The sequence below is a fragment of the Microcaecilia unicolor genome, chromosome 3 (assembly GCF_901765095.1).
Source record: "Microcaecilia unicolor chromosome 3, aMicUni1.1, whole genome shotgun sequence".
Lineage (NCBI taxonomy): Eukaryota > Metazoa > Chordata > Amphibia > Gymnophiona > Siphonopidae > Microcaecilia > Microcaecilia unicolor.
In genome coordinates, this window is record NC_044033.1 from 193,975,389 (window position 1) to 193,993,817 (window position 18,429).

The following is an 18,429-nucleotide window of genomic DNA, read 5'->3' on the forward strand; positions in this document are numbered from 1 at the left end:
AGATAATTTACCACAATTCTTACTCAAATGTTCATGAACTAGGAATAACCTTTCTTTATTTCCTTCTGCAAAACAGATTCATTATTGACACTTTTTGATACATCTTTTCACTATTAGGCAGTTAATACTGGAATTCTCTTCCTGTAAAGATTAACATATGAGTCATCTTAAATTTTTCATAAATAGACTAATCTTAAATATTTGAAGGTTTGATTTGTGTATTTTTATGTAATTTGACTTTTTATTTAGTGTACTCTTTAGAGATTTTTTAGAGATTATTAATCTCTTGACTTTTTGTAATCTGCATTAAAACTGGGCAAGTTTCGGAATACAAATTCCTTGTATTTGTATTTTATAGATTCTTTCCATATAGGTTCTTGACTGGTCTGGTAAAGACACTAAGGAAGGGGAAATTATTCTTACTGGTTAACGTTCTTTCCTTTAGTCCTACCAATCCAGTCCAGAGCCCTCCTGATAAATTTTATTTTTATTTATTTATTTTCAGCACTTGCTGTACCGCAAGTGATCCCTGAGGCGACAATGTGTTTTTCAATTTATGTTACAGTACTTTGCATTGGTGTAAGCCCTGTATCTTACCATTTGATTTATAAATTGTATTTCCAGTTTGTAATGTTTCTTCTGTTTTCAATGTTTGCTTTCTTAAACTGTTTACATAAATGTTTTTAGGACATGTAAAGTTAGCAAAATAAGGGGCTCTTTTACTAAGCCGCAGTAGGCACTAGCACATGCCTTCCGTGCACCAAAAAGCACTGCTGTGGGACGCGCTGAGGCAGTGTGCTAATCGGCATACGTTATGGATAGAGCGTAGGCATGCCCTGCGCTATTCAGGTAGCGTGGGTACTTTGCCACGCGATGTCCGATTTAGAGTGGGAGCCCTTACTGCCTGGTAAATAGGTGGAGGTAAGGGCTCTCAGGGTAATGGTCATGTGCTAATTGGGAAATTAGTGCATGGCCATTAGAGAAAAATACACAAATGCGGCCATTTTACTGCTGCACTAGACATAGCCATAGTGCATGGGAAACCCACATGCTACAAACAGCGTCGGCCAGTAAAAGGGCTGTATATATTTTCTAATTCTGATGAAAACACCTACGCTCCATTGCTTTGCCATTCGAAATATTGAAGACCTGAGGCTAAACGGTGCCTTAATAGGGCAGAGCTCACAAGTCTTTAGTCTGTCTCCATCATCTAGTTGACAGGCATAACCCACAGGTTCTGGACCGGTCTAGTAGAACTAAAGGAAAGAAAAAAGTAAAAACATAATTTCTTCTTCTCACTTTGAAACTAGCACAGAGAAGGCGCTCTCGTTCAGTACCAGATGTAGTAGTTCTGTTTATTTTTTTCACTAGCTCATCCACCACCTGCTGTACATCTCTTTGTCTTTGAAAACACTCCACCAGTGTATGTGTGCACTGATCAGTATATACCACCCTCCTGTGCTCATATTGCATTGACTTGATAAAGGCAGCAGGACTTGTGAAAATTAGTCATAAGTGACGTTAGTTAATAAAGAGAATTTCCTGACCTTTATTTCTGTGGTTCAAGTGGTCTACGGTGTCTGCCATACGATTTCATTTAAATTTCTATGTCTCATACTAGCAGATCAAGAGTACCACAAGGGGATGCCCTGAGAAAAAGGGGGAAGGGTACCTGCAGATTCCATGCACTTTATTTGGGAAGACTGGTATATCAAGACTTAACTAAACTATTCTCAGGGGAGAAGAGTTGAGATTGAGGGATTAGCGGGAATAGAAGCAGTAAGGGATTTGAAGTTGCTGTGAGTATGTAGGATTGTCTGAGTGGTGGGCCTGGTGTAGACAGGTAATGTCCGGGGACAGCTGCTTAGATTTTTGTGACTTTATGTATTGTGAGTGTAAGCTACTTAAACCTGTCATATCAATCGTGTAGGGTGTACCTAAAAGCCATTATGGTTCCTTGAAACATATAATGCACTTTTATTTGGAAGGCGGAAACCCTCCTGTCCCTTCCACTTCTCTCTCCTGGGCCTCCAAGGGCTCATTCTGGGTTCTGTCTGCTTTTTTCAGATGATGGGACAGGCCCTGAAAAGATTGCTCATATCATGGGCCCCCCTGACCGATGTGACCATGCAGCTCGCATTATAAATGACCTTCTCCAGAGCCTGAGGGTATGTACAGGGTGTACACTCCCTTATTGTTCACAGGATATAGAGCCTCATGCACACACCTCTTCTAAACTCAAGGGTGTGAACCCCTCTTAGCCATAGGCTATAGTCACATATCCTTTCTGATATGTGCCAGTCATAGCTCCTTGCACTCGCTCTCCCCTACAGCTATAGGTAAGACACTCCACAGAGATGCTCATGTCTTCTTTCTTTGTAGCCTGTAGGAAAATGTTCATGGGTCAGGATCTTTCCATATTAACACCCATTCTTCTGTGCAGAGTGGTCCCCCAGGCCCACCAGGTCCAGGAATGCCTCCTGGGGGTCGAGGCAGAGGACGAGGGCAAAGCAACTGGGGCCCTCCTGGTGGAGAGATGACCTTCTCCATTCCCACTCACAAGTGTGGTCTGGTTATTGGGAGAGGTAAGTAACTCAGGAGAGAAGTGTGTGCATATCTGTACTCATTAATGTTTTTTATCCAAACAAATGCCCATGTTTCTAGGACTGTGTACATCTCCACTGCATTCCTGGGGACAGTGGCATGTTCTGGTACATATGTATATGAATGTCTTCCTCCTTGGGGTGTGTTCTTCCATGCACATCTTTAGTAAGTCTCTTCCCTTATCCCCTATTTGGCCTGATTTAGATTGTAAACTCTTTTGAGTAGGGACTGTCTCTTCATGTTCAAGTGTACAGTGCTGTGTATGTCTAGTAACGCTTTAGAAATAAGTAGTAGTAGTAATCACCGTCCTACGCTCTATTTACATTTTCTAAAGGCTTTTCTCTGGTTTTGGGTGTTTCAGGTGGGGAGAATGTTAAAGCCATAAACCAGCAGACGGGGGCATTTGTGGAGATTTCCCGACAGCCTCCACCCAATGGAGATCCCAACTTCAAAGTCTTCATAATCCGTGGTGCCCCTCAGCAGATTGATCATGCTAAGCAGCTGATTGAGGAGAAGATTGAGGTGGGATTTATAATAGATCAGTGAGGAGGAGGGGCATTGGGGGTCATAGGTAAGGAGGTGGCAGTTGTGGGAAACGAGAGAGGTATGTTGGTGCAAAGGGCAAATAGCTTATGAGACTTGTATATGGTAATACTGTACAATGAATGAATATGTAGGGAGAGGGTGTATGCTCAGAGTATAATGCAGGGGTTTTGGAAGCACTGTGGAGTTGCTTCAGATTTTATTTTCCTTACCTGCCAAAGCTCTTTTTTTTTTTCTGTTCAGGGTCCTCTCTGCCCTCTTGGACCAGGTCCAGGCCCTGGCCCTGGCCCTGGCCCTGGTGTTCCTGGTGGACCTGGCCCTGCTGGCCCAATGGGCCCCTACAATCCTGGGCCCTTTAATCCAGGCCCTCCCGGTCCTCCTCAGCAGTAAGTATGGACCATCCTGGTTGTAGGGGAGAGAGATTGGGGCAGCCTGGTGCAAATATAGTGACATTAGGCACCCTTAATAGTTACTAAGATAGGGGAGTGAAGATAAAGTTGTGCTTGAAGTGGAGTAAGCCTAGGATTGCTGGCCTGCAGATATAGTTAGAAGACGTGAGGTGAAAGGGATCCTAATAGTAAAAATGGTGGGGGGGGGGGGGGGGCAAGGTTACTGTTGGCCTGAGGGAGTTAAGAGGGTCTATTCTCTTGAAGTGGGTTGCAGGGTTGGGGAGGAAGGGATTAGACCACACCAAGGACATAACATTCTATGACTAAAAGCACTTGGTACCTGGTAATAATTGGAACTGGCTGAGAGAGAGCTGTATTTCGTTCTATTAGGGTCTTTGTTGAGCACCCTTTTTATGTGGCAGGCAGATGTCATTGTGTAGGTGTCTCTTATAATGATTCCCTACCGAGGTCAGTCTGTAATACTTTCTCTCCCACCCACCCCCACCACCTGTGAATTTTGCAGTGCTCCTGGGCCACCGCCACCACCACCACCTCATCAGTATCCTCCTCAGGGGTGGGGAAATACATATACACAATGGGGTCAGCCTCCTGTGCCTCACGATGCAGGTGAGTACCTCTTAAGTCCAAATCAGCTACGCGGGTAAGTGATGTCTGGTGCTGAGTGAGAACAGCTCTTTGAGCCCAGAAAGATTCAGAAATCAGGCATCTCCTCGTTATTTAATAAATACTTATAGCCGACCGGTCATAGAAGGTTAATTTCCTTCAGAAGCTTAAGTGATCACACAACAAAAACGCAAAAATCTCAGCCACCCTCAGAACCTGGCTGGATCATGTGCTTTCTCTTCATGCTCCTACTGTGACATGTTCAGACTTTATCCTTGTGCAAGAGATGCAGAAAAACACTAATTAGATAAAGTAAGCAAGAGCTTAACAAGTGAGCCCAAGAAAGTCTTTGATCTTGCTGCCTCTGTTCAGGCTGATTATTTCTGCCTTAACCCTTTGCATATTGTAAAGAGCTGTTGACACTTGTGACAAAACAGTGGGTTTTTAAGCCTGTAAAACTATATTATTTCTTGAATTGTATTTCTCTAGTTTGGCCAGCAGGTGGTGCATGTTGAGCTGTTACAGAGAACTGACTGTTCCTTCCTTAGTTAACACAGATAAGACACAACTTGCAGTGATGTGGCCAGCTATTTTTAAAACTTGTTCTGGGCACTGATTGGCCCAGGAGCTCAAAATTGAGCTAGGATGTACTGGCTTTTTCTCCAGCCTTAGCTAGGGAGAAAAAAGAGAAGACTCTTTGCTGAGGCCCTGTGAACAGTTATATTTGATAACTTGTGAGCTGCTATATACTATTTAGATATAAAACAAATGTTCAGTTTTATAAGTAATCCAATTTCAGTTACCTATTATTGTTTTGCTGATTGTACCTTTTCTGTTCATTGTTCTAATTTTTAATGACAATAAACATTTTTAGTTTATTGCCTCTGCTTTTCTGGACTGACTAGGAATCCTGGTGGTTTGTGTGGGATCTGTGAGTGCTTTCCAGGAACTGTGGAACCACTGGGAGTGTGGCTCTAGTAACCTAGAAATCACTGGGGATAATTTGAGAGCAGGAGACTCGTCCAGCGGCGATTGGGAACCAGTCAGTGGGAGGAGGGTGCTAGTGTAGAAAACAAGCGGCAGGTGCAGGCGGACTTGAGCTGGGCTGGGGTAACCCCAGGCAGGTGGCTAGGTGTTTCGTGACAACATTGTATATGGGGAAAGATTGGTCAGCCTCAGACTACTAGAAACATCATATGTCTTCCCTCTGATCCAATGATATCTCCACCAGAGGACCTTGTACTTGAAGCTGTCTGAAAAATGGTAACACTCTCTTCCAGTACAGTGTTAAAAGACCCTAGGGAAGACGTTTTGGTGTGTAAGCTTCCTGTGGCATCTGTAGGTATTTTGTAGTTCAGCCAGTGCATAACTTTCTGAAATAGGAGGAAATATTTTTTCACTCAACAAATAGTTAAGCTCTGGAATGTGAGCCACATTGAGCCTGCAAAGAGGTGGAAAAATGTGGGATACAAATACAGTAAATAAATAAATAAACTCTTTGCCAGAGGATGTGGTAACAAGGGTTAGTGTGTCTGGGTTTGAACAAGTTCCTGGAGGCAAAGTCCATAGTCTGCTATTGAGTTAGACATGGGGAAGCAACTGTTTGCCACCCAGTATGGATACTCTTTATGTTCTTATGTAAACTTATATAAACCAAGGATACCGGTCCAAATAGCGATTGCTGTAAATCAACCTTACACTGGAGGCATTAGCAGTTGGTAGGACACAGTTGGGAAAGGATGAACCTGGAAGATGTACTGAGCCAAACTGACAAATTAAAGAGTAGTAAATCACCTAGACTGGATGGCATACATCCAAGGGTACTCGAAAAACTCAAGCATGAAATTGCTGACCTGCTGTTAGTAATATGTAACCTGTTAAAATCATCTGTAGTACCTGAAGATTGGAGGGTGGCTAATGTGACGCCGATTTTTAAAAAGAGTTCTGGGGTGATCCTGGAATTATAGACTAGTAAACCTGACGTCGGTGCTGGGCAAAATAGTGGAATCTATTATAAAGAATACAATTATAGAACACGTAGACAAACATGGTTTAATGGGACAGAGTCAGCATGGGTTCAGCCGAGGGAAGTTTTGCCTCATCAATTTGCTTCCTTTCTTTGAAGGTGTGAACAAATGTGGATAAATATGATCCGATTGATGTAGTATATCTAGATTTTCAGAAAACTTTTGATAAATTTCCTCATGAGAGACTCCTGAGAAAATTAGAGTCTTGGCAATGTTCTGTTGTGGATTACAATTTGGTTATTGGACAGAAAACAGAGGGTAGGGTTAAATGGCAATTTCTCTTAATGGACGAGAGTGAACAGTGGAGTACCGCAGGGATCTGTACTGGGACCGGTACTATTTAATATATAAATGATATGGAAATTGGAATGAGTGTGTTGATCAAATTTGCAGATGATGCAAAACTATTCAAGGTTGTTAAAACACATGCGCACTGTGAAATATTGCAGGAAGACCTTAGGAAATTGGAAGACTGGGCATACAAATGGCAGATGAAATTTAATGTGGACAAATGCAAGGTGATTCACATTGGAAAGAATAATTCAAATCATAGTTATTTGATGCTAAGGTCCACCTTGGGAGTCAGCGCTGAAGGAAAAGATCTGGCTGTCGTCGTAGGTAATACACTGAAATCTGCTCAATGTGTGGCGGCGGCCAAAAAAGCAAACAGGGTGCTAGGAATTATTAGGAAAGGAATGGTGAATAAGACCGAAAACACTGTTATGCCTTTGTATCGCTCCATGTTGCATCCACACCTTGAGTATTGCATTCAGTTCTGGTCTCTGTATCTCAAAAAAGATATAGTGGAATTAGAAAAGGTTCAAAGAAGAGCGACCAAAATGATTAAGGGGATGGAACTCCTCTCGTATGAGCAAAGGCTAAAGAGGTTAGGGCTCTTCAGCTTGGGAAAGAGACGGAGGAGAGGAGATATGATTGAGGTCTACAAAATCTTCAGTACCTGCTGCTAAGGACAAAAGTTTGCTCATGATGTGGGGGACAGAGAGCTCCCCCACTCCTTTACAAAAAGGAGAGAGAAGGGACACAGCAGAATTCACATCTTTCTTCATACATACATATCGCTATGCTTAGGATAATAAACTTCATGTTGAGTGGAGGAGTGGCTTAGTGGTTAGGGTGGTGGACTTTGGTCCTGGGGAATTGAGGAACTGAGTTTGATTCCCACTTCAGGCACAGGCAGCTTCTTGTGACTCTGGGCAAGTCACTTAACCCTCCATTGCCCCATGTAAGCCGCATTGAGCCTGCCATGAGTGGGAAAGCGCAGGGTACAAATGTAACAAAAATAAAAAAAAAAATGTTGTGAGCATTAATTAAAGATCTTGCCAACCCCTAACCCTCACTCTCTGAGGAAAAGACATTTTATTGCTTGAGGGCTGCAGGGCAGAGGAATGCACTTAGGAAGAAATTACCTCGGTATCACAGCCGATTAGGAGGAGAGGGCCAGCGAGGAGGTGGCTGGGCGATTCCTTTTCTCTCTCTCCCCACCTTATATACTGAGGATCTGTTTCCTCTTCTTCCCTCCACCGGCTGCTGGGATTTCCCAGGCCCCTGTTCTTCTCCTGCAGAAACCAGGAATTCCCACCTTTTCCCTCCTTTGTGTAGTGCCGTGGGCTGATGTGAGTGGGTGGTGCTGATGTAGGCAGCGATAGCCGCATCTAGCCAGTGGCAGAGTGGGACTTTGTTCATGCTCAGAATCTTGCCGGCACTCTTGCAGCTGGGCAAAGAAGGCCTTCTCAGGAGAGGGCCCCCCCCCCCCCCCCATACGGTGGAAGTTACCCTTAGAGTGGCTACATCTAACTTGAGACTATCTCTACTTCATGAAGGTGAAAGCCCAAAAAAGTAAAATCTCGTAAGGTTCAGGGTGCTCTTCTTTCAGCATTGGGTTGAATTGCTAATTAACTTATTAAAATGTAATTTGCAAGCAGCATGCAGATATCTTCTGGCGCAGTCGTTCCTTGCACTAGAGGCTTCCGAGCATTGCATGGCTGCAGATAAGGGACACTAGTCCGTCGCTAATGATCTCTAACGCCCGCAATTGCTTTTCAGCATCTGGGCCTTAAGTCTTTGAAGGCTATTTGTTTATTAGGATTTATTTACCACCTTTTTGAAGGAATTCACTCAAGGCGGTGCACAGAAAGAATAAATCAAACATAAGCAATAGACAGTTACAGTATGCTGTATTACAGTGTCAACACAGTACGTGATAATAGCCTAGGGTATAAGCAAAGATGGAATGTATCGATAGAGTAACAGATGTAAGAAAATAAGGGGCTTTATCAACACTGGCTAATGGGAAGTGACCTAGAGTTGAATACAGGAAAGACTGCGTTAAACGTTCTAGGATGGTGTTGCAGGTATGTCCCATGACTTGATGTGATTCTGTGGAAAGATGAAATCTGATTTGAGAGTTATGAGAAGTGCTTGTTTAATATGGCTGATTTCAGCCATATCTGAAGGAAAATGTTCTGAATATGGGTAGGATCATTAGTGATTGGTACCTTAGGTTATTCTAATGCATTCTATATTCATGTGCCAAAAATGCTGATAAGGAAGCTGTAAGTAATGCAGAATGCACCAGCTAGGTTGGTACTATGGATGGGGCTTCGGCATCAATACCAGGCCATTGCTGATGCAACTGCACTGGCTTCCAGTTAGTGTCATTTAATTATTGGTGATGTAAAATGATGATGATGAGTAGCAGTGCATGACTTCCCAGAGAATATATTATCACACTCAAACTTATATATTTTCAGGCCATGGAAAAGTTCTTTGAATCATAAAACTGGGAAAATAGGAAATACCATAACCCTGTGAAATAGTGTACTGCTGATGCCCAGAGGTAGTGAACTGTCAGCAGGTTCCTCTGAGTAGTTGTCAAGGAGCAGTGGAATGTTCAGTTTAAGGGGGGGAAGGATTGATGAGGAATAGAATCTATTGTTTATACTCAGATGTTTATGTTGTGTTTAAAATTTACTGTAAAATGAGTTTATGGGATGTTATTTTGTGGAATCATCAATAAAAATGTTGAAACATAATTATTGGTGATGACTTTTAAGATTTTACAGAATTGGAGGCCAAAATATCTGAAGGATTACTTTCCAGGGAAGAACAATCTGAATCTTCCTCGGCAATCCTCCAAGACCGTTCAAGACGCTTGGGTTATGCACTCCTACCAGCAGAGGGAGACTGAGAACACTAAAACTTCTTATACAAGTAGCCTGTGCAGACCTTCTACTAACCAGTATTTTCTCAGTCTCAGCAGAGGGTAGAAGGGTGCAGCCTGTGCAGTGTACTCAGTCTGGTAGGCCCGTTTGGGGTTTCTGGGTTGTAAATGTTAGAGAACCCACACTTGGATCTCTATTACAGGGTGTAAGTCCTAAGGGGCTTCTTATTCCCTGTGGGGTGTCACACCCGGGTGGCTGGGTCCCTCCCCCTGTGCTCTTCCTCTGGAGGACTGCTTGACCTCTGCTACAGACCTCGTTCTGTACCCTTGAGGTGTTTAGGCATCAGCAACGAGGTTTAAAAAAAAAAAACGTTTTTAAAAGGCAGCTATTTTGGTCGTTCTTGTGGCAGTCCAGAGATAAAACGTCTTCATTCTTGCCTTAGGCTTTATTGCCTTTTAGTCTGTCAGAGCACAAAACAACTGTTTGTTTTTATTGTGTTCGCAGCCATTATGTCTAAGCTGGCGAGGTGTCGGTTTTGCACGAAGTGCAGCGTTGAAGTGAAAGGTGGCTAAGGTAAATTTTGTGGGAAGCCTACGTTGTCAGTGCTCTTGCCCCCCGTGCTTTCCCCTGAGTCAGCGGAGGTGTTGGGCGGCAATTTGACCACACATTCCGGACTGGCAACGGCGGGGCCGGTTTTTGCGGGAAACGCGGCCATTTTGGCTGCACGTCCCTGGTTGGCCTTGATGGAGCCGGTTTTGGCGGGAAGCGCAGTCCTTTTGGCCGCGCATTCCGTACCGGTGCCGGGGGACTCGTGTGTGGCAGGAAGTGCGCCTAGTTTAGCTGCGGATCACGCAATGGACCTGCCGCCGCGGGATCGAGGGGGGTTCGTTGTGGAGACTGCGGGAAGTGTTGGGGCTTCAGCAGCGTCGGGGGGGGGGGGGGTCTGGTTTCCCTCCTGAGTTTGTTTGATCTCTGTATAATGCCTGGAGAGCTGGCCCCTCTCAGGCTGTTTGTTCCCCGGAGGCTGCTAGCTCAGTGGGAGTTAAGCACCCGCGGGTGGATATTTCGGAGCCTATGGAGATACTTTCTCTGCCTGGGTCAGAGGTTTGGAGTGACCCAGGAGAGGAGGATCTCTTAGATGAGTCTGAGGATCAGGATGGGCTAAGGCCTGGGGAAGATTCTTCAGTGGTTCGCATTTTTCATAAGGAGGAGTTGTTAGAGCTCATTGATCAGGTGATCTCTACTTTAAAGTTTGCTCCGGGGGCTACTCCCTCTGCGGAGGGACCCCAGGTAGATCCCTTGGTTAAGGGGATTCGGAGAGCCTCCCGTTCCTTTCCCATGAATTCAGACATTAGAGACATGGTTTTTCAAGAATGGTCTGTGCCGGAGGCTGCTTGTAAGGTGTCTAGGGCTGTGGTGTGGCTGTATCCCTTGCCTCCGGAAGATTTGGCCCTGCTGAAACCACCTACTGTGGATGCGGTGGTTACGTCGGTTACTACGGCCTTAGATGGCGGTAGATGGCAGTACAGCCTTACAGGATCCTCAGGATAGGAAGCTAGAGTCCTTTCTGAAGCGCAGCTTTGATTTGTCGGCTTTGGCCTTTGAAGCCTCTGTGTGGGGGGGGCTTGGTAGCCAGAGCTTGTTTCCGTTGGGCGGAGAAGCTCTTGGATGAGCCTGCGTTAGATAGGACTGGTTTGGTTCAGGAGCTGGCCAAATTGGAGATGGGGGCTTCGTTTTTGGCAGACACCCTTTATGATTTGCTAAGGGCTTCGGCTAAGAATATGGCTCTGGCGGTGACGGCTCGCAGGGCTCTTTGGCTTAGGGGCTGGGTGGCAGATGCGGCCTCTAAAGCAGAGTTGTATTCTCTACCTTTCAAAGGTTCTATGTTGTTTGGAGAGGACTTGGATAAACTGATGAGTGGTCTTGGGGATACCAAGGTCTCACGGTTGCCGGAGTTACGGCCTAAGTCGGCTAGTCGAGGGGGTTCGGCTAGAGGTCGGTTTAAGGACGCGAGGCGGTACAGGCCGGGCAGATTTGTATCTCCTTCTAAAAGCCAGTTTTTCCAGCGGATGCAGTCCTTTCGAGGGGGTCATTGAGGAGGTTGGGACTCCTCCGGAGGTGCCCACATCTCTTCATATTGTTCTACACTTTATAACTTGAATATCTCTTGATACTTTGTACCATACTTTGTGTCATCTATGTGAGACTTTGTACCATACCTTGTACAATACTTTGTGTTAGCTCTGTGATACTCTGTACCACACCTTGTAAGCTGCACTGAACCTGCTATTGAGCAGGAAAGAGCAGGGTATGAATGCTACAAATAAATAAAATAAGTCCTCCTTATGAAGGTGTGCGGGTCCAGCCTCTGGTGAAGGTTGGGGCGCGACTTCGTCTGTTTTATCAGGGGTGGACCCAAATTACTTCAGATCAGTGGGTGCTGGAGGTCGTTCGCGACGGTTATGCGCTCGAGTTCGAGCACCTGCTGCCAGATCTGTTTCTTCTCTCTCCTTGTCACTGTCGAGTCAAGTTAGAGGCTATTGAAGAGACTCTGGGTCGCTTAATCCAGTTGGGAGCTGTGGTACCCGTTCCTCGGCACGAGCAGGGAATGGGTTGTTATTCCATTTACTTTATGGTGCCGAAGAAGGAGGACCAGTTTCGACCCATTTTAGATCCTAAGAGGGTCAATGGGGCACTCAAGGTGCCATCCTTCCGTATGGAGACTCTGCGCTCGATCATAGTGGCTGTTTGTTAGGGAAAATTTCTCACGTCACTGGATCTCACAGAAGCGTATCTGTACGTGCCGATTCGAGAGGCCCATAAGCGTTTCCTTCGTTTTGCTGTTTTAGGGAGGTACTTTCAGTTCTGTGCTCTGCCTTTTGGTCTGGCAACAGCTCCACGCACCTTCTCCAAGATAATGGTGGTGGTAGCAGCGGCTTTGCGGAGGCAGGGAATTCTGATGCATCCGTATCTGGACGACTGGTTGATCCGGGCGAAGTCTCGGGCTCACAGTGTTGCGGTGACGGCTCAGGTGGTCGCGTTTCTGGAATCACTCAGATGGGTAGTGAATGTAGTCAAGTCAGTTGATCCCATCGCAGAGTCTGGAGTACTTGGGAGTGCGGTTCGACACGGCAGTGGGTCGTGTTTTTCTTCCAGATTCTCAGATCGCCTTGCTTCAGCAGCAGGTCCGGCTGTTAATGTCCGTTCAGAGTCTGATGGTTCGAAGGTACCTTCGGGTTCTGGGCCTCATGGCAGCGACAATAGAGGCAGTACCATGGGCCAGGGCGCATATGCATCAGCTTCAGGCGGCTCTGTTGTCCCGGTGGACTCCCCAGGTACACAGTTTGGAGTTGCGGTTGCCATTGAGGGGGGGCTCCTTGGCGCAGTCTCCAGTGGTGGCTGTGCTCGGCCCATCTGAAAAAGGGCATGCCGTTGGAACCTCCTCAGTGGGTGATTCTGGTAACGGATGCCAGTCTGCTGGGCTGGGGAGCTCAGTGTCTCGGTCGGCCCGCGCAGGGGCGGTGGCCGACGGAGAAAGCTCAGTTGTCTATCAACCAGTTGGAGACAAGGGCGATTCGGCTAGCTCTATTGGCGTTTCGCTCAAGTGTGGTCGGAAATGCGGTAAGAGTCATGTCCGACAATGCGACAGCGGTAGTGTATGTCAACCGGCAGGGCGGTACAAAGAGTCCGCGGTTGGCAATTGAGACGGCTCTGCTCATGATTTGTGCGGAAAGGCATCTAGTGCAGATTTCGGCGGCGCACATGGCCAGGGTGGACAACGTGAACGCGGATTTTCTAAGCAGGCACATGTTGGACCCCGGAGAATGGTCTCTGCACCGGTCGGTGTTCGACCAGATAGTTCTAAAGTGGGGAATGCCAGTAGTGGATCTCATGGCGTCGGCACAGAATGCTCAGGTTCCTCGGTATTTCAGTCGGCATCAGGATCTGCGAGCGGAAGGGATCGATGCGTTGGTCCTTTCGTGGCCTCAGCGGGTGTTGCGGTACGTATTTCCCCCGTGGCCCTTGATAGGTCGAGTCCTACAGAGGGTAGAATGTCATGTGGGTCCGGTGTTGGTGGCTCCGAATTGGCCGCATCAGCCGTGGTTCGGGGATCTGATGCACCTGTTAGAAGCCTCTGCGGCTGGGGGGCTCGGTGCTGTTGTGTCAGGGTCCAATTGTCGTGCCGGATCCGGCTCGGTTCTCTCTTACGGTGTGGCCCTTGAGAGGGAACGGTTGAGAAGGAAAGGGTTTTCTCCTCAGGTGATTCAGATGATGCTGCAGCCTCGCAAACGTTCTACGTCTTTGGCCTATGTGCGTGTGTGGCGCATATTTGAAGATTGGTGTGGGGACCGGGCGTGTGTCCCTTCGACAGCTTCTGTGTCGTGCATTTTAGATTTCTTGCAGGATGGTTTTGAGAAGGGCCTTTCATTGTCATCTTTGAAGGTGCAGCTGGCTGCTTTGGCGTATTTTCAGGGTAAGGTGCAGGGCAGGTGAGTTGCGTCTTCCCCAGATGTGGTCCGTTTTTTGAGGGGGGTGAAGTTGGCTTTGTCCTCCTCCTGCGGCCGGTAGTTCCACAGTGGGATCTTAATATCGTTCTTGACTCTTTGGCGGGTTCTCCTTTTGAGCCCTTTGAGTCTTGTTCGATAAAAGACCTTAGTATGAAGGTGGTCTTTTTGGTAGCCACATCGTCAGCTCGCCGGATTTCAGAACTTCAGGCTTTTTCATGTAGGCCTCCGTTTCTGTGGTTTTCTAAGGAAAAGGTTTCGCTGCGTCCAGTGCCTTCGTTTTTGCCTAAGGTGGTATCCTCCTTTCATGTCAATCAGGTGATTTCGTTGCCGGTCTTGGGGGACCGGACAGAGGATGCTTCTCAGCGTCGTTTGGCGAAATTGGATGTGCACAGAGTGTTGAAGGTTTACTTGTGCAGGTCGGAGGAATTCAGGTCTTCGGACAGGTTATTTGTCCATCATGGGGGGCCCAAGAAGGGAGTGGCTGCTTCTAAGGCATCTATAGCTCGGTGGTTGCATATTACATATTACATATTGCATGGCTATACGGTGCTGGTGGGGTTCAAGGCACATTCCACTAGGGGGATGGCGGCTTCTTGTGCAGAGAGTAGTTTTGTTCCACCGGTGGACATTTGTAGAGCGGCGGTGTGGTCCTCCCTGCATTCTTTTGTCAAACATTACAGAGTGGATGTACAGGCAAGGGAGGATGCCAGTTTTGGAGCTGCAGTCCTGTCCTCTGGGCTTCGCAGTCCCACCCTTAGATGTGTTTACTGCTTTGGTACGTCCCAAACGTCTTGAACGGTCTGGAGGATTGCTGAGGAAGGTGAAATTATGCCTTAGCTGCTAATTTTCTTTCCTCTAGATCCTCCAGACTGTTCAAGAGCCCACCCAGTGTATCGGACAGTTCAGTGTGATATTTTCTTTAGACTTCAGTTGCTGATATTTCTAGTAGCTCCTGTGATTTGGGTCCTGGAGTTTTACTAAGTTGTGCCCATCTGCAGTTGAATTCCCCCGTCTTAAGGGGAGGGGATCTGAGTGTGGATTCAGTGGTTTTGTTTAGGTGGAGGTGTTTTGTTCCTCTGCTTTGTTACTGTTTTACTGGTTAGTAGAAGGTCTGCACAGGCTACTTGTATAAGAAGTTTTAGTGTTCTCAGTCTCCCTCTGCTGGTAGGAGTGCATAACCCAAGCGTCTTGAACGTTCTGGAGGATCTAGAGGAAAGAAAATTAGCAGGTAAGGCCTAATTTCACCTTAGTTACCTGATGCTTGGGTCCACCTTGGGGTCAACACCCAAGAAAAAGATCTAGGTAGTGTTATAGACAATACGCTGAAATCTTGTGTGTGGTGGCCAAAAAAGCAAACGGGAAGCTAGGAATTATTAGGAAAGGGACGGTAAATAAGAGAATACTATAATGCCTCTTATCCCTCCACAGTGCAACCTATGTAAGCCACATTGAGCCTGCAAATGGGTGGGAAAATGTGGGATACAAATGTTATAAATAAAACCTCACCTCAGTTATTGTGTTCAGTTCTGGTTGCCGTATCTCAAAAACGGTATAGTGGAAATGGAAAAGCTTCAAAGAGTGACCAAAATGAGAGAGGGGGTGGAATTCCTCTTGTATGAGAAAAGGCTAAAGAAGTTAGGGCTATTCAGCTTGGAAGAGAGACGGCTGAGGGAAATATGATTGAGGTCTAGAAAATCCTGAGCGGTGTAGAATAGATAGAAGTGAATCGATTTTTCACTCTTCAAAAAGTACAAAGACCAGGAAACACTCAATAAAATTATGTGGAAATACTTTTTAAAACAAACAGGAGGAAATATTTTTTTTTACTCATCAATTACTTAATCTCTGGAACTGGTTGCTGGAGGATGTGGTAAAAGGTTTGGATAAGGTTCTGGAGGAAAAGTCTATAGTCTGTTAAAACATGGCGAAGCCACTGCTTGCCCTGGGATTGGTAGCATGGAGCATTGCTACTATTTGGGTTTCAGCTAGGTACTTGTGATCTGGCTTATATTCTTAAGTTTAATGTAGACATTTAATATTCTGCTTCACTACAGTGGCTCAAAGCAGAATACAAAAGATGTTAAAATCACAATTACAGTAAAAATCAACTTCCTTGACAAAACATATTTCATTGGATCACAGCTCCAGAAATATGTACTTCAGCATGCCATAGGGATTTTCAGATGAGCATGCTGCCCTAGGCGTCCCACCTGTGTATGGCTGGCTGATCCTGCCACTATCCCAAGTGAGTTGCCTACACTGGAGTTAGAGCAGGAAATGGATGAGGCAAGAGCCCCTTGTATTCCTGGAAAGCTTTCTAGATCTTTCTGAGCTCAGGGAGAGCTGGTTCATCTCTGCACCATCAAATGACCTCAACTGCCTGGCTGATTTTTGTACTGTTTTTTACCACACACGTTATCGCTGTGTGTTTTCCTGTCACAGGCAAACCTCCAGCCCCTGCAGACCCCAGTGCAGCCTGGGCAGCATATTACACTCACTATTATCAGCAGCCACCAGGCCCTGTGCCAGCACAACAACAGCCTCCAGTCGCAGCTCCGCCCACCCCAGGAGAACCACCACAACAGCAGCAGCAGCAGCAACCGCAGCAGCAGCAGCAGCAACCGCAACCGCAGCAGCAGGCCCCCGCAGCACAGGCTGACTACACCAAAGCCTGGGAGGAATACTATAAGAAGCTGGGTGAGTGCAGGCAGCCGTGGGCCATTCCCAGAGATCCCAAGTGCTTGACGTTATGTTCTAACTCCATTTAATGTGTTATAACTGTGAGTTGTCCATTATCCTTGTGGTTCAACAACCAAGTTGTAGGTGATCTCTCTTCACTGCACTAATTCAACTCTCAGAAGCTTGTCAAAGATGCATTGACTTAATGCAGTGGAAAGAGATCACCTGTAACTTGGTGGTTGACACTTACTTGCACGTATCAAGTGGACTAACAAGGCAGTTGCAGTGCTTTGCTCCATCATAAACATCGCTGGCCCTTTTGGATAATCTAGTTTTTCTAGGTTAGTCTAATGTTTTTTGGTAGAGGAGCGATTGGGGTATTTTTATTCCATTTTTATAACTGTGGATAAAGATCATAGAATAAAATCGTGCTGTTGCCTCTGACACGTAGCACAGAAGGGAGCCCTTGAAATGTGCAGATTGCTTTAATGATTGCACACAAGGGATGCTGAAGGGAAAGAACTCCCAAGGTTCTGCTCTCTCAGCTGCTCCTTATTCCATTAAACAGCAGGTTATAAATACCAAATAACAAATTAAGTGTCTTTCCCCTACTACTACCATTTGACCTTTCCTTCATGGGTGATTATATTTGGTGTCCATTTCCCATGTTTAATGTGTAAGAGAGATATACCAGTTTGTGTCCTACCAACACGTGTCCCCCTATGTTTTCTTGTTTATGAGATTTGTTTCATTATTGGGCAGTGTGCACATACCAGTCTGGCCATCGTTCCTGTGAGGGTAGGACTTCAGGATGTGGGCAGAGTCCTCTCTGGATCCATTGATCCATTGCCAGTGTAGTCCTTCCTCTAATTCCAGCAAAGGATCTTGTTTCCGGCATGAAATAATGACTAGACAGCTATCTTCCATATTCCCTCTCCCAATGCTACAAATTATTTTCCATTCTTTAGGCTGGTATCAGGGCAGATGGTTAGTGCATTGTTAGGGGGCAGGTCTTAGCCCTGGGATAGAGAGAGAACCCCTGTAACAGTTACATATGTGCCCCTGGAGTGCCTATTTCACCCTGCTGCCAGGTATCATAAGAAAAGCGAGTCTTGGGATCAATGTAGCACTGTATTAGGGAACTTCTTCCTTCTAATGAAATGCAGGAGCTCTAAACCTTTCCCCCCCCCCCCCCCCCCCCCCCCCCCCACACACACACACACTTTCTTCTGTCTTCATTTACAGCTCAAGCATCCGGTGCAGCACCAGCAGCAGTTGCTACAGCAGCACCACCAGGCTCCCAACCAGACTACAGTGCAGCATGGGCAGAGTACTACAGACAGCAAGCTGCCTACTACAGCCAGCCTCCAGGAGCCCCCGCGGCACAGCCCCCACCTACACAGCCAGGACAGCAGGTAAGGCTGAGATTGTCCTTCCTGTTAACAGTGGCCTTTCCTGCTTCAGTGCCAGCTCAGGTGGCAGCCTTTCCTAGGATTCTCCTGGTGGCAGGTAGCTTGCAGCACTAGACTGGTTCCATTTTCTGGTAGGTTGATCTGGCTGTACAACTACCAGAATGCAGTCTGCATGCTTTAAACTAAAAGATAGCTGTGGTTCACTCAAACAGCGCAATCTCATAACTTGCTGCTCATTGTTGCTTGCTAGTTGCATAAGTTTGTGTGTCTTTGCTAGTACTTGTATGACCTTTCCTTTCCCTGTGGGACAGGCAGACTGCAACGGAGCTCACTCTGCTTTTCTCCCCCTTTCTACAGCCTCAGTGAGCTGAATGTGAACTCCCTCGTCTGTGGAAGTTGCGTTTTGTTGCAGAGAGTGAGCGAGCGAGCGATGGCTGCTGATGAAGGCGAGGGAAGGGAGG

The 18,429-nt window shown here is 46.3% G+C and overlaps 1 protein-coding gene across 2 annotated transcripts in view; it reads left to right on the forward strand.

Annotated features, from left to right (window-relative positions):
- The window catches only part of KHSRP (KH-type splicing regulatory protein), a 30,426-nt gene extending 12,007 nt beyond the window's left edge, over window positions 1-18,419 (forward strand). For both annotated transcript variants that reach the window (XM_030196888.1, XM_030196889.1), the window contains 8 exons: window positions 2,068-2,168; window positions 2,444-2,585; window positions 2,966-3,126; window positions 3,391-3,533; window positions 4,060-4,163; window positions 16,320-16,574; window positions 17,802-17,971; window positions 18,326-18,419. In XM_030196888.1, coding sequence (XP_030052748.1) covers window positions 2,068-2,168; window positions 2,444-2,585; window positions 2,966-3,126; window positions 3,391-3,533; window positions 4,060-4,163; window positions 16,320-16,574; window positions 17,802-17,971; window positions 18,326-18,334 — 1,085 coding nt within the window. In that variant the 3' untranslated portion in view covers window positions 18,335-18,419. The remainder of the gene's footprint in view (window positions 1-2,067; window positions 2,169-2,443; window positions 2,586-2,965; window positions 3,127-3,390; window positions 3,534-4,059; window positions 4,164-16,319; window positions 16,575-17,801; window positions 17,972-18,325) is intronic.
- Window positions 18,420-18,429: the final 10 nt, after the last annotated feature.